At 38.7% G+C, this 16,475-nt stretch overlaps 1 protein-coding gene across 1 annotated transcript in view; it reads right to left on the minus strand.

The window, feature by feature from the left end:
* SVEP1 (sushi, von Willebrand factor type A, EGF and pentraxin domain containing 1) overlaps positions 1-16,475 on the minus strand; it is a 204,399-nt gene that overhangs the window by 54,723 nt on the left and 133,201 nt on the right. The window contains exons 26-32 of the mRNA XM_003122075.5: positions 14,139-14,340; positions 11,968-12,143; positions 8,391-8,515; positions 7,296-7,419; positions 6,373-6,543; positions 5,173-5,346; positions 4,125-4,244 (exon numbers count right to left, since the gene is read on the minus strand). Of these exons, the coding sequence (XP_003122123.2) occupies positions 4,125-4,244; positions 5,173-5,346; positions 6,373-6,543; positions 7,296-7,419; positions 8,391-8,515; positions 11,968-12,143; positions 14,139-14,340 (1,092 nt within the window). The remainder of the gene's footprint in view (positions 1-4,124; positions 4,245-5,172; positions 5,347-6,372; positions 6,544-7,295; positions 7,420-8,390; positions 8,516-11,967; positions 12,144-14,138; positions 14,341-16,475) is intronic.

Below are 16,475 nucleotides of genomic sequence, written 5' to 3' on the forward strand. Positions count from 1 at the left end.
GAGTAGTATTCCATTGTGTATATATACCACATCTTCCGAATCCAATCATCTGTCGATGGACATTTGGATTGTTTCCATGTCCTGGCTATTGTAAATAGGGCTGCAATGAATATGCGGGTGCATGTGTCTCTTTTAAGTAGAGCTTTGTCCGGATAGATGCCCAAGAGTGGGATTGCAGGGTCATATGGAAGTTCTATGTATAGATTTCTAAGGTATCTCCAAACTGTTCTCCATAGTGGCTGTACCAGTTTACATTCCCACCAGCAGTGCAGGAGGGTTCCCTTTTCTCCACAGCCCCTCCAGCACTTGTTATTTGTGGATTTATTAATGATGGCCATTCTGACTGGTGTGAGGTGGTATCTCATGGTAGTTTTGATTTGCATTTCTCTTATAATCAGCGATGTTGAGCATTTTTTCATGTGTTTGTTGGCCATCTGTATATCTTCCTTGGAGAAATGTCTATTCAGGTCTTTTGCCCATTTTTCCATTGATTGATTGGCTTTTTTGCTGTTGAGTTGTATAAGTTGCTTGTATATTCTAGAGATTAAGCCCTTGTCAGTTGCATCATTTGAAACTATTTTCTCCCATTCTGTAAGTTGTCTTTTTGTTTTCTTTTTGGTTTCCTTTGCTGTGCAAAAGCTTTTCAGTTTGATGAGGTCCCATGGGTTTATTTTTGCTCTAATTTCTATTGCTTTGGGAGACTGCCCTGAGAAAATATTCATGATGTTGATGTCAGAGAGTGTTTTGCCTATGTTTTCTTCTAGGAGTTTGATGGTGTCCTGTCGTATATTTAAGTCTTTCAGCCATTTGGAGTTTATTTTTGTGCATGGTGTGAGGGTGTGTTCTAGTTTCATTGCTTTGCATACAGCTGTCCAGGTTTCCCAGCAATGCTTGCTGAATAGACTTTCTTTTTCCCATTTGATGTTCCTGCCTCCCTTGTCAAAGATTAATTGACCATAGGTGTCAGGGTTTATTTCCGGATTCTCTATTCTGTTCCATTGGTCTGTCTGTCTGTTTTGATACCAGTACCACACTGTTTTGATGACTGTGGCTTTGTAGTATTTCTTGAAGTCTGGGAGAGTTATGCCTCCTGCTTGGTTTTTGTTTCTCAGGATTGCTTTGGCGATTCTGGGTCTTTTGTGGTTCCATATAAATGTTTGGATTGTTTGTTCTAGTTCTGTGAACAATGTCATGGGTAATTTGATAGGGATTGCATTGAATCTGTAGATTGCTTTGGGTAGGATGGCCATTTTCACAATATTGATTTTTCCAACCCAGGAACATGGAATATCTTTCCATTTCTTTACATCTTCTTTGATTTCTTTGATTAAAGTTTTACAGTTCTCGGCATATAGGTCCTTTACCTCTTTGGTCAGGTGTATTCCGAGGTATTTGATTTTGTGAGGTACAATTTTAAAAGGTATCATTTTTTTGTATTCCTTTTCTAATGTTTCATTGCTGGTATACAGAAATGCAACTGACTTCTGAATGTTAATCTTATATCCTGCCACTTTGCTGAATTTATTAATCAGTTCAAGTAGTTTTGGGGTTGAGGCCTTAGGGTTTTCTAGGTATAGTATCATATCATCTGCATACAGTGACAGTTTGATCTCTTCTCTTCCTATATGGATGCCTTTTATTTCTTTTGTTTGTCTAATTGCTGTGGCTAAGACTTCCAAAACTATGTTGAAGAGCAGTGGTGAGAGTGGGCATCCCTGTCTTGTTCCAGATTTGAGTGAGAAGGCTTTCAGTTTTTCTCCATTGAGTATTATATTTGCTGTGGGTTTATCATAAATGGCTTTGATTATATTCAAGAATGTTCCCTCTATACCCACTTTGGTGAGGGTCTTGATCATGAATGGATGTTGAACTTTGTCAAATGCTTTTTCTGCATCTATTGAGATGATCATATGATTTTTGACCTTTTTTTTGTTAATGTGGTGTATGATGCTGATTGATTTGCGTATGTTGAACCATCCTTGTGAACCTGGGATGAACCCAACCTGGTCATGGTGTATAATTTTTTTGATATGTTGTTGGATTCGGTTGGCTAAGATTTTGTTGAGAATTTTTGCATCTATATTCATCAATGATATTGGGCGATAGTTTTCTTTTTTGGTGGTATCTCTGTCTGGTTTTGGAATGAGGGTGATGGTGGCCTCATAGAATGTCTTTGGGAGTATTCCTTCTTCTTCAACCTTTTGAAAGAGTTTAAGGAGGATGGGCACCAATTCCTCTTTATATGTTTGATAGAATTCACCTGTGAAGCCATCTGGTCCTGGACTTTTATTTGTAGGGAGTGATTTTATGACCTCTTCAATTTCATTTCTAGTGATCGGTTTGTTCAGTTGTTCTGTTTCTGCTTGATTCAGTTTTGGCAGGCTGTAAGATTCTAGAAAATTGTCCATTTCTTCCAGATTGTCAAACTTGTTGCCATACAGTTGTTCATAGTATTCTCTTATGTTTTTTTGTATTTCTGCTGTATCCGTTGTGATTTCTCCTTTTTCATTTATAATTTTGTTTATTTGGGTTCTTTCTCTCCTCTTTTTAGTGAGTCTGGCTAGGGGTTTGTCAATTTTGTTCACCTTTTCAAAGAACCAGCTCTTGGTTTTATTAATTTTCTCTATTGTTTTTTGAGTCTCTATTTTATTGATTTCTTCTTTGATCTTTATAATTTCCTTCCTTCTGCTGGCTTTAGGACTTTTTTGTTCTTCTTTTTCTAATTCGTTTAGGTGGAGGGTTAAGTTGTCAATTTGGGATCTTTCTTCTTTTTTGAGAAAGGCCTGGATTGCTATAAATTTCCCTCTGAGCACTGCTTTCGCAGCATCCCATAGATTTTGAGAGGTTGTGTCTTCATTATCATTTGTTTCAAGGTAGTTTTTAATTTCCTTCTTGATTTCCTCATTGACCCATTGGTTTTTTAGTAGCATGTTGTTTAGTCTCCATGGAGTAGGTTTTTTCTCTTTGCTTTTCCCATGGTTGATTTCTAATTTCATGGCATTGTGGTCAGAGAAGATACTTGAGATAATTTCTACGCTCCTAAATTTATTGAGATTCGCTTTGTGTCCCAATATGTGGTCGATTCTTGAGAATGTTCCATGAGCATTTGAGAAGAATGTGTATTCTGCTTTTTTTGGATGTAGTGTCCTGAAGATATCAATTAAGTCTAACTTTTCTATTGTTTCCTTTAGGATCTCTGTTGCTTTATTGGTTTTCTGTCTAGAGGATCTGTCCATTGATGTGAGGGGGGTATTTAGGTCTCCTACTATGATTGTATTCTCATCAATATCTCCCTTTATGTCTGTTAATATTTGTTGTGTGTATCTGGTTTTGTTTTTCAGAAACTGGGAAGTTAGGAAAGGCGCAATGCTACGTCAAAGTGCCTCTGTCTATTTATTGAAGTATAGTTGATTTACGGTGTTGTGCTAGTTTCAGATGGACAGCAAAGTGATTCAGTGTGAGTATATACATTCAGTTTCTTTTCCGTTATAGGTTATTACAAGATACTGAATACATTTCCATGTGATAACCAGCAGGTCCTTGTAGTTTATCTATTTTATGTACAGTAGTGTGTATCTATGAATCCCAAACTCCCAATTTATCCCTCTCTCCCTTCTCCTTTTTGGTGACTAGACCAGATCCGTCTATTTCTTCTTTGTAAATAAGTTCATTTGTAACATTTTTTCAGATTCCACATATAAATTATATATAATATTTGTCTTTCTTTGCTTATGTATCTTTTGAAAGATAGGTTTTCTTTTCTATCTCCCATTTGAAGTTGAAAATGTCTTATTTTTTAAAAATGTATTAAAGTATACTGTTCCCTTAATTTATATTGTACAACAAAGGGACCCAGCCATATATATATATATATACACATATTTTTTCTTTTTCATACTATCTTCCATCATGATCTAACCTGGGAGACTGTGCACAGTTCCCTGTGCTATACAGTAGGATCCCACTGCTTATCCGTTCTGAATGTAATTGTTTGCATCTACTAATTCCAAACTCCCCTGCCACCCGCTCTCTAAAATATCTTATTTTTAAATAACATACATTTAAAATAGATACTTGAATGAAAAACTTATAATAGACTTCCCAGTTACACATAGACTAGTTACCTGCACAGTTTTTGCCATCTCCTGTGTAGGGTGGGGTACATGAGCAGATGTAGGATCCATTTGTATTCAGGCAGGAAGCGTGCTCACTACAATCTGACCCAACTGCACATTCATCTACATCTAAAATGAAGACAGTTTACAAACAGTAAAGTTGATGGATTTTTCTTATGTAGCGAACATGTTTTTACCTTTTTTTTTTTTTTTTTTTTTTTTTAATGACCATCCCTACAACATCTGGAAGTTCCCAGACCAGGGATTGAATCCGAGTCACTCCATAACCTACACTGCACCAGATCCTTTAACTCACTGCACTGGGCTGGGGATAAAACTCACACCTCTGCAGTGACCTGAGCCACTTACACAGCTGGATTCTTAACCCACTGCATCACAGTGGGAACTCCTGTTTTTACTCTTAAATCATTATTATTAAAAAAAATCATTACTTATCACTTAACATATAAAACTACATATTTTAAATATGTATACAATTTAAATATGTCATAATCAGGAGTTCCTGTCATGGCTCAGTGGTTAATGAACCTGATTAGGATCCATGAGGACACGGGTTCAATCCCTGGCCTCACTCAGTGGGTTAAGGATCTGGCATTACCGTGAACTGTGGTGTAGGTCACAGATGTGGCTTGGATTCTGTGTTGCTGTGGCTGTGGTGCAGGCAGGCAGCTGTAGCTCTGATTTGACCCCTAGTCTGGGAACCTCCATATGCCTTGGGTATGGCCCTAAAAAGACAAAAAAAAAATGTCATAATCACATTGAAGATAGACAATAAAAGCTTTATTTTCCCAGTTTATAGGTGGGGAAGCAGAAGAATAGCAAGAGATCAAGATATTCTTATTATGGAGCTTGGTAAAAATTTAAAACATGGTTGGCACTTGTATGGACAGCTGCTTTGTCACTACGGTTTGCCTGGGGCTTACTGGGATGAGATGAAATTCACACTGGCATACCATTAGAGCCTCAGGAATTTGGGAAGCTTCTTTCCCACAGAGTTACAATAAATCCACATAGTAACTGCCAAGATTTATCTCACCAAGGCATGATGGTGAAATGCCATTCCAGCTTCCGTTATCCGTACAGAACATCCTTGAATCACCCAATAAATAGTAGCCATGATTGCACTGGTAGGTCACTGTGCTGCCAGCATGGAAGTCCTCAGCTGAATAAAAGCCGTTCTCCAAAGGGGGTGGCACTCCACAGCTAATGCCTGTCATGTGACCAGGAAAAAAACGTCACATTAGGAGCAAATTACTCAATGACCATTTTATTTATATTAAACTTGGAGTTGAGTTAAACATGAACTTTTAACTGCATGCAAACATTAGATTAAGAATGTTCTAATGTTTATGAGATTAAGAATGCACTGTAGGGGTGGTGGTAGGCTGTAGCCATACTTGTGTCCAGACTGTCTAGCATAGATTACTGTCTGGCTCACAGTAGGCATGCAATTCATTCATTTATAAAACATTTATGGAGATCCTGTGACCTGTTAGACACTGTCCTGTTGCTGAGGTTACAGTAATGAACCAAGCAAAATCCCTGCCTCACAAAACTTATTATCTAGTCAGAGTGGAGACACCAGAAATAGATAAATATGTGTCAGGTGGGAACAGATGCTATGGAGAAACTTTCTGATCATCGAATCTATAGCAGCAGCCTTGCCTCCACTCCACTCCCTCACTCTGTATCTCTCTACCCTGCTTTAGTTTTCTTCAGTGCCTTGACTTTCTTATTTAGTATCAATAAATGACATTGTATTTACCTGTTACTTTCTGCCTCTCCTACTACAATGTAAACTCCCTAAGAGGAGAGACGTTTTTTTCCAACTGCTCAATCTCCAGAATTTAGATCAGTACTTGGCACACACCAAGTACTTTAAACATTGTTGAGTAAGTGAACAAATGGGTACATCCAATTCAAGAGATCTCTTACTGATTTCCCACCCAGCAGTAACCCATCTCCCTTTGGCCTCCAGCCCCCACACCTGTCTTTCTCTCCCATCCAGTTCCTTGGGCCACCTGGGTGCATTCACAGGTGGTGGTCTCTTTGGCTCTTCATCTCCCACCTCCCTAGTGTACAACACACATCATCACACAAAGGAAGCATTCAATGAATATTTACTATGTTGGCCACTATGAAGTTTTTAGCTTTTATCTAGCATTCCTGAAATGTGTTCTTTGGGTGCAAATGTTTTTCAAGAGCTACTGAAATGCCTTCAACAAAGGCAGCTCACGTTCACAGCGAGGCAGTGGTTGTGTCCACTGTCCTTGATTCAGGCAATACTGCTCAGGGTTCCCGATCATCTGGAAGCCCGGATCACAGAACAGACTGATTTTGGAGCCTGGCTTTACGTCTCCTGATGCAGTCCTCAGGTGAGGTACTGATTCTTCTAAAGGTGGGCAATCTGAGGGCAAAGAACATAGGTTCAGAGCTTTTCAGTAACACAGTGGCAACAGAACCAAGATAAAGGTTTCAGATCGTAATTGCACCTGCAGTTGAGAGCTACTCTGTTGGTATTATAACAAGTTGACAGGTAACCACATCCCTGGCAGGCTAAAGTTCTAGAAAAAAACTACTCGAGTCAACAATGTTCTCTCTTTTGGCAGAAGTCTGATGAATATTTTTAAGGGAAAAAAACAGCATTTTTGAAAAAATAAAACGTTCTTATACTTATCAAACCCCACCGATTCTAGGACATCTTCAGAAGCTTGTTTAAATACACTGAGTCTTAGGGGGCAGTTTTGACTCATTCAGAGTTTGGCGATTCTGTGAGTGGATTACAATATCCATTTCTTTTCTCCCTGTACTGCCTGCCCCTAGGTGACTGCTAGAAAGTACAGAGCTGAGAGAGTAGCCCATCTCAAACAGGAGGACAGGACTTTTTAACCTTATCCCTCTTCTCATCCTATTTTCCTTATTGTGTTTTACCTTTGTCTAAGTTTCTTGTACAGTTATTCTGTACCCTGTTATACAGAATGTATTTACATATTAAAGAAAGAGATCCTTTATATGAAGGGAGGGTAAAGATGAATTATTAGGTAAACAATACATGGACAGGCCCCCACTGTTTGGCCAAGAGAGAATCAAATGCCTCCTTTTGCAGAAAATCCCAGGGCAGTCAAGAGACAGTAGAGTCTAAAGAAGAAGGAAACTAACCAGAACAGAAAATGCTCTTGGAATCTATCTTCACTCTCCCCACAATTCCCGACAGGAAATCAGGCCAGGCTAGTACGTTTCCTTTACTGAGTTCCTCTGGGCATGATGTAGCCAGCGATTTTACCTGAAAGTTCGAAAATGCATCTTTAGACAAACCTAACTTGTTGCAGTAAGACTGAGTTATTATAGCTTAATTTAATCCTACTGAAAACATTCACAGATTTGTGAGGGGTGGTGGTGGGGAGCAGACTTTTGTACAGATGGGATGATTTCAGGGGTGACAGGAAAGTTCTCTGGTCTCTCTCTCTCTCTGCCACCCCCATCGTTCCCTCTTACAAGTATTTCATTGTCACTGGAAATTCTGAATCTCTCTTTCTAGAATGTCTTATCTAAAACTTTGGAGTTTGTTAAGGTATTGTTGGGATTTTCCCTTTCTACTCTCCTGTCTGGAGATCTCCACATCAGAGAGTTGAGAAGGCTGAGGTGTAGGTAAGTTCTGTTACTATCATAATAAGAGCAAACATTTACCAAGCCCTTACAACCTGCCAAACATACTTCAATCTTACATGTAGGATTTTGTTCCATCCAGCCAAAATTCTGTAAGCAGTTATATTTGCTTGTCTTTCAGAGATAAGACAACTGTTAGAGGGATGGGGTAGCACGTTTAAAATCATCACCATGAGTTTCTGGTAAAAACTGAGATTTGAACTCAGGCTACTGGAATGGCTTTAACCTCTAGTTCATCTGTTACTTTCTATGGGTGATCTTGTGCCAGCCCTAAATTTCTGCTTCTTTGGTCAGAGAGATTGCAAGTATTCTCTGTGATCCTTTCTAGCTTGGAAATTACATGATTTCATGAAACAGTCGTGTCCAACAATATTTAAAAGCATCACCAAGAAACCAAAAAGAAGATTGACTGACAGTAGCCATAGATAATTCCTGCCTGGCTAGACCATAGCATCAAATGATATCGGTGGTCAATTATGAAAACTCAGAGGTGGCAGTAAGATATGGCATTTTAGGCTGTGCACATTTGTACTAGGTTTGTACCTTTGCATCATCTCATTACTGTCATACACTGAAAATGGAATTGACCTGCTGTGGAGACAGGACATAGTCCCAGAGGTTGAGCTGGCTTATGGAGCCCACAAAAGATTCAGCTGGGTTGAATCCCTCTCCTTTTATGTCTTGCTCTTGCCCAAGAACTAATGCACCACCACCTAAAGAGAGAGGAGAGAAAAAAAGGAGGAAAACTGGCCTGATTGTTATTTCTAAAATGCTCTCTTAATGAAGGCATAGCTTATATAAATACGTCAGGGAAAATTATTGAAAAGCTAAATTACCTACAATCACTGCATGATTTACCAATGAGATGAATTCATGTTATATACATATATTTAATTTTATATTATATATATATTTAATGTATTATTCTATGTATTATGCATTAATATGTACTTAATAATTCATTATATATTTAATATTTCTATATTTTTTATAGAAACAAAAAATAGTCAAAGAGGATTTAGAATATACTGGATTTATAAATATTTAACTATAAAAACTACTTACAGTCATAAATAGGTATACAATATTTTATGTCAACAAAATAGCTAAGTCCTATTTTGTCTCCTTTGTTCTAGGAAATTACCCTCCATACTGCTGCTCTTCATCTTCTTATTCTTCAGCCTACAATGTTTAAAGTTCTATCACCAATTCCAAGGAAGCTTAAGTTGCCAGTGGCGGCCTAATTGCTAAATCCAATGAACCTCTTCAATATTCACCTCTGGTGACTCCTCTGTATTACCTTCTTCTATTAAGCATCTCATTCGATTAAAGTGCCCTTCCTGGGATACAGATGGTTGGTGTTTCAACCCTCTACCTTTCTCCACTCTGCTTTGTGCCCCCAAAGGTTGATGCCTATGGATTATATCACCTGGTTTCCTCAGCCCTCTGACTTCCGTTTGTGTCTGGCCAATGGAAAGACCAGTCTGAGCTAAGAAAATGGGATGAGAGAGAAGTTTAATTTCCTGGATAACTTCCTCCCAGTCAACAAATGGTAGAGGCTGCTTTCCTCTCTCTCACGTCATGGCTCCTGCTGGGTAATTCCATCACTACAGGTTTGCCTAATTACTGGCGACAACTCGCACTTCTTGTCACTTGATGTCTATCTCCTGTGACTTTCCACTGTTGCTAGTCATCAGGAGTTCTACGACCACATTTTGGTTCTCTTAACCTTTCCCACACTTCTTAAAATAATTGCTTCATGAAACCCTCCTTGTGCATGCCACCCGTCTCCTGCCAGGCGCCTGGCTGATTCCTTTTGGTTCCCATGACAGCACAGCATCCTCATCTCATTCTCCTTGAACCTTTCTGTACATTCTCAGTCTCCCTTCTGTGCCTGCCTCTTAGATGCTGATGCACCCAGGTTTCCATTCTAGTCTCCCCCTCTTTTTTTTTAATTTTTTATTACGGTTTATTTACAAAGTTCTGTCAATTTCTGCTGTAGAGCAAGGTAACCCAGTTTTATATATACATATATATGCATTCTTTTTCTCATATTATCTTTCATCATGTTCCATCACAAGTGATTGGATATAGTTCCCTGTGCTATACAGCAGGGCCTCATTGTTTATCCACTCCAAATGTAATAGTTTGCATCTACTAGCCCCAAACACCCAGTCTATCCCACTTTCTCACCCTCCACTGCAACCACAAGTCTGTTCTCCATGTCCATGGGTTTGTTTCTTTTCTGTGGATAGGTTCATTTGTGCCATATATTAGATTCCAGATGTAAGTAATATTATATGGTATTTGTCTTTCTCCTTCTGACTTACTTAGTATGAGAGCCTCTTGTTCCATCCATGTTGCCACAAATGGCACTATTTTGTTCTTTCTTCAGCTGCTCCCCCTACCTGATCTCACTCTTGCCAGGTGATATCTGTAGAGCTCTCATTCATTATTTCCTGACCTACATCTCTTTCTTATAAAATTCATAATTAAAAATTAATGCATACACATCGATGGCAATTTAAAGAAAAAGCACAAAAAATTCCTTTTACCCAGAAATAATCATTTAACAGGTTTTTTCTTCCTAGGTTATGTATATTTTTCAAAAAATTTTTAGTATGTGTGTATGTGTGTGAGAGATTTTAAGACACACAACAGAGAATTCTACCACATATGTTGTAAGCTTGCTTTTCTTCTTGAACATATTCTCATGTTATGAGTTTTAATAGCTATTTTATTGTGTAAATGCACTATGATCCATAATTTTCTTTTTTAATTAATTTATCACCACTCTTTATTGGATACTAGAGTTGCTTCCAGGTTTGGTACTAAGACAATACTGAGATAAATACATTGACATATATATATTTGTTCAGATCACTGATCACTTCTTTTAGATTGATTCCTGATAGTGATCTGTTGGTTGCATGCAATGGGTTTCTCTAAGGCTCTTGACGAAAGTTTCTAAACTGTGCTGCATATATTCCTATGACTAAAATTCAAACTCAGTATGTCTAAAACCAAATACAAAATCCTTCCCACCCCCAATTCCTGCTCTGATAATTGTCCTTTCCTGAGAATTCTTCTCAGCTAACTGACTCTTCGATAAACCTGGTCACCCAGTGGGAGCCACTCATTCACTAAGGTCTGTCAACTGGAGCTTTGCAGCTTTGCAGTACTGATGGACTGGAACTCCTTATTGCTGTGATCAGACAACTATCTCCATGGGTAGCTACTATTATAGTTCCCTTGTTTTATTTTCCTATTCCTTTAACCCACCTTTCATTCTTTCTATTAAGACTTAATTTTTTAAAGAGAAATTTTTTTTTTTTACCATCAATGAAATAAGTGCTCATTATGAAAATATTGGAAAAGAATAAAGGAGAGAAATAAAAGTCACCTGAAATCCTACCACCCAGAGAAGGGAGAATTAAAACAAAAAGAGCACTCCAAATTAAATATAAAAAGGAGCCACCACCCCACTTTATAGAATAAAGCTTCCTCCTGCAGAAACACTTTTCACATTTCCTTATTTACTACAGGGAACCTCCAACCACTCTTCCTCATATGGCATATGTCATAGAAGGACCTAGATGGAGCAGGCTTATTGTCAGCTACAAGGCTGAGAATCCTGAATTGCCTAATACTTTTGCATTCCTTCAAACTCACTCTTTAAGTATTTGCTTTAAATGCATTTTTAGAAGAATTTGAATTATATCAGAAAAAGGGCACAAAAGATGGATAGCTATTAGCAGCACTCCAGCCTGTGTTCTGGACCTATTTGTATACTGTGGGTCCTGATTACAAAACCAAACCAAACTTAAAACAAACAGAACCAACCAACAAACAAACAAACAAAAAACCCCAGCAATTAATTTCCTCCTTGGAAGATAGTTTAGTAACCACCCATTGTTTGTTCAGCATACTTTTTGGTAGTCTTAATATAGATCCCAAAGTCACTTCTTACACAGAGTCACACAGCTCACCTAGGAAGGCCTTCTAATAATTCACAGTCAGGATAATCAGGGGTTAGGAAATGAGAGAGCAATAACTGTTGACCTTTGTCTGAAACCAAAGACACGAAGCCAGCACACTTGATGTTTATCAGCGCACCACCACCTCTGGCATTAAATGAAATTATATTTCTTTTACTAAGACATACCAGGGATGGCTGAACCAATGGAGAGGCCCATACCACCGTCAGATAATTTCCCATCGATATAGACTTTCCAAGCTCCATCAACACTTGTCCAAGTGATTGCAATGTGATGCCAATTGCCGTCATTCACGGCGGGACAGTCTGTTATTTTTTCCTTGCCATTCACATAAAGAACCCAGCTGTGGAAAGATTCCAGGGGGTATAGTCATCAGTCATATGTTGTAATCCCATCTGTTGGTCGTGTTGCTATTTTTCTTCTTTTCTTTCTTTTTTTCTTTTTTGTGGGTAAGGCACTTCATGTAAAAGCAGTACTTTTTTTTTTTTTTCATTTGGTCACATTTCATAGAAACAGATTTTATTTACAAATTACTCTTTACTGTAGGTCATTGAAAATGAGTTAATGTTTCTTAAACACAGAGGGGAGGAAAAAAGTCTTAGGATGAGAAGAAGTCAATTCAATTTGAGATAATTCACCAACTGTTCCTCCATTCTACAGAGTGAGTCAGGAATGGAAGGAATGAGAGTTATACAAATGTCAGACTGGTTTCCTTCCTCTAGAATGTATGTTCTTGTGATAAGGAATAGACTTTAGAGACCTCATGGGAAGCCAGTCTTGTCTCTCTGTTGCCAAAACAATCATATGGCAGACAAAGTAGCTCTATCCAAGGAAAAGCAAAATTTAAACTAAACAAAGGTGACCAACCACAAGAGGGTTCCAACAACCATGTCATTAGAGAAATGTCAACGTTAACAAACAGTTAAAAGTGAAACACCTTCAAAAGCAAATGGAGGAGAAGAAAAGTTTAGGAACAATTGACAAGGAAGGTAAGAATTCACTTAATAACTGCCAGTTATTCACTGAATAACTCAGCCCCTATTCAAGATGTTTATGAAAAAAAATGATATTTTAAAAACGTGAATTTTTTCCTCTCTGTGTTTTCCCATTTTCATCCCCCTATTCAAGCAGGCAACAGTTTTCCTCTTTATAGACCTTCTGCTTTGGGGAGAATTTTGCAAATTTCTTGAATTTTATTTCTGAAAGCTTAAGTCCACTAAGAAGAGGGTGTTGAGTATGGGAAGTTTACACCAGAAGAGTAAGAATTTTGTGGAATGATGAAAGAGAACTCAGTGGGCCCCTGAGGCCTGCAACCTGCTCAGTGGCAAAGGGCCACAAATTTGGGTGGATCTGAGATGAAGAGGCCATGTAGTGCCCCACAGAATCTATCTAGACTGAGGGCATAAACTCTCAGCCTTGCAAGGATTTAACATGTGTCAAAGAGCCATGGTTGGGAAAGGACCCCAGAGGCTGAGGCAGTAGACAGCTCAGAGATCAGAAGGGTAGACAGATGTCCAGTGACAGAAATCCTGCCCAAGTCTGCGGGCTTTCAGCTAAACTCTGTGTGCTTTAGATGATCTGTGAGTATCTAAGACAGGAAAAACAGTGAGTAGTGAAAAATTAGAGAAACAACTGAGGCTATTGCTTCTGGGGTCGAGTCCTGTGTCTAGAATTAATTGATCAAAAAAGACATAAAGAAATGTCATTGTGCACACCTGAGACTATAGACAGATCACAGTCAATACAAGTGTCTCCCTTGGGTCAACAATATTACTGAACACTGAATCCCTTGACCCTTGGCTGCTCTGATACATAAATAAGGGAGCACCATCTCTGTCCACTCCCAGGGTGTAAGATTTGGAGCAAAGCATTTAGTTTCCCTGAAACTTTGTTTTACCATCTATGAAAAGAGTGTTACTTTCTCGAGTTATTGTGAAGGTCAAGTAAAGTAACATGTAGGAAAATACTTGGCAAATAGCAAAACAAGATACATATATAAGGTGGAATTCCCTGGTGGTGCGGCAGGTTAGGGACCTGGCATTGTCACTGGTGTGGCACAGGTCATTGCTGACGTGACGTAGGTTTGATTCCTGGCCTGGGAACTTTTGTATGTTGCAGGTGCAGCCACACGAAAAAAAAAAAAAAAAAAAAAAAAAGCATATATACAGTATTATCACTAAAACTTGGTCTTCTTACTAGACTTGCTCAGATGCTCTGATTATTGTCACCCTGCTGTCCTGCAGGAACAGATGACACCCCTGCCGCCCCAAACCCCATGTCTGTTCTATCTTGATGCCAGGATAAGTCCTAGTAGGGCCTTTCTGACACCTCTGCTTACCCATTATAATCAGTTAGAAGGAAGGTATTGTCACTGCCATTCTCAAGTGCATAGGAAATGGGTGTCCCATAGTTGTTGATGTCAGAGGATTTCATCCAGAACGTGCAGGTTACAGCATGGAGAGATGGAAGCACGCCATCCAGCATGACATAACCGTAGATGCCAGACACTTCAAAATCCAGGTTAAAACTTGAAGACTGTTCTGCAGCAAATAAGAAAAGTATGAAAAGTACAGATGGCAGATAGACATGTGAAAAAGATGCCCAACACTGCTAATTATTAGAGAAATGCAAATCAAAGACCACAAGGAAGCATCATCTCACACTATGCTGAATGGCCATCATCAAAAAGTTTACAAATCATAAATGCTTGAGAGGGTGTGAAGAAAAGGGAAACTTCTTACCCTGTTGGTGGGAATGTAAACTGGTGCAGCCACTACGGAGAACAGTATGGAGGTTCCATAAAAAACTAAACATGGAGATACCATATGATCTAGCAATCCTGTTCCGGGGCACATATCCAGAGAAAACTCTAATTTGAAAAGATATGTGCACTCCAATATTCATAGCCCTATTTATAATAGCCAAGACATGGAAATAACTGAATGTCCATGGACAGATGCCTGTGTAACGATGAGATATATATGTATGTATGTGTGTGTGTGTCTGTGTGTGTGTATACACACAACAGAATATTAATCAACTGTAAAAAGGAAGAATGCCATTTGTAGCACATGGATGAGATTATTATATTAAGTGAAGCAAGACAGACAAAGACAAATATATGGTGTCACTTATATGTGGGATCTAAAATATGCAACAGATGAACTTATTTTAAAAACAGAAACAGACTTACAGACACAGGAACAAACTTTTGGTTATCAAAAGGAAAGGGGGGATAAAATAGGAGTTTGAGATTGGCAGATACAAACTACTATCTATAAAACAGATAAACAAGAGCATCTATTAGACAGCACAGGGAATTACGTTCAATACCTTATAATAAACTATAATGGAAAAGAATATGAAAAAGAATATTTTCATATTCACCTGAATCAGTTTGTATATATCAGAAACTAACAAAACACTGTAAATCAACTACACTTCTCCCTAAAAAATAGTATGCAGACCATGGCACTTATGAGGCATTTTTCGATTGTCTAAGGCAACCTGCAAGTAAGCAGTACCATTGTCAAAGAAGCTTGTTTCAGTAAATTTAATGATCTGAGAAGTAGTTTTAAAATTAAGTATGTGTTATTTACAAAATATACAAAAATTCCTTTTTTATATTTTGTCTTTTATTATTATTATTTTTATTGAAGTTTAGTTATTTACAATATTATATAAGTTTCAGGTGCATCTAAGAAAAAAAATGTGAATCCCTATGTTGTGCACCTGAAACATATAATATTATAGGTTCCTAGGCTAGGGTTTGAATGGGCACTACAGCTGCTGGCCTATGCCACAGCCAAGTGATGCCAGATCCAAGCTGCATCTGCATCCTACACCACAGCTCACGGCAATGCCAGATCCTTAACCCACTGATTGAGGCCAGGGATCGAACCCACATCCTCATGGATGCTAGTCAGATTCATTTCCGCTGAGCCACGACAGGAACTCCGTGATTCAGAATTTTTAAAGGTTATATTCCATTTATAGTTATCATAAACTACTGGCTAGCTTCCCTGCACTGTACAATATATCCTTGAAGCTTATTTATTTTATACCTAGTAGTTTATACCTTGTAACTACCCTAGCCCTATCTTGCCCCTCCCTCCTTCCTTCTCCCCACTGGTAACCATTATTTTGTTTTCTTTCTTTTCTTTTTTTTTTGTCTTTTAGGGGTGCACCCATGGAGGTTCGAGGCTAGGAGTCAAATCGGAGTCATAGCCACAGGCCTACACTACAGACACAGCAACAGGGGATCTGAGCCACGTCTGCGACCTACACCACAGCTCACAGCAACACGCAGATCCTTAACCGCTGAGAGAGGCCAGGAATCGAACCCATGTCCTCATGGATGCTAGTTGGGTTCATTAACCACTGAGCCACAATGGGAACTCCAACTAGTTTGTTTTCTATATCTGCGAGTTGTTTCTTTTTCGTTTAACAACTTCTTTTTAAACAAAGCCATCAGTGAATATCTAAGACAGGGAAGTGGAAGGAAGTGAAGAAATGGGGAATAATTGGATGAAGAGGTAGGGCTGGGGAGTCATTAAAGATGAGATGCTCAGCGCGCATGTGCTGATGAGAATGACTCAGCAAAGTGGAGTAACTGATGTTGCAGGAGAAGGAGGGGTCACTGTCAGGGCAACCCACCATCCCTGCTCTGGGCTCT

This window comes from Sus scrofa, chromosome 1 (assembly GCF_000003025.6).
Source record: "Sus scrofa isolate TJ Tabasco breed Duroc chromosome 1, Sscrofa11.1, whole genome shotgun sequence".
NCBI classification, from domain to species: domain Eukaryota; kingdom Metazoa; phylum Chordata; class Mammalia; order Artiodactyla; family Suidae; genus Sus; species Sus scrofa.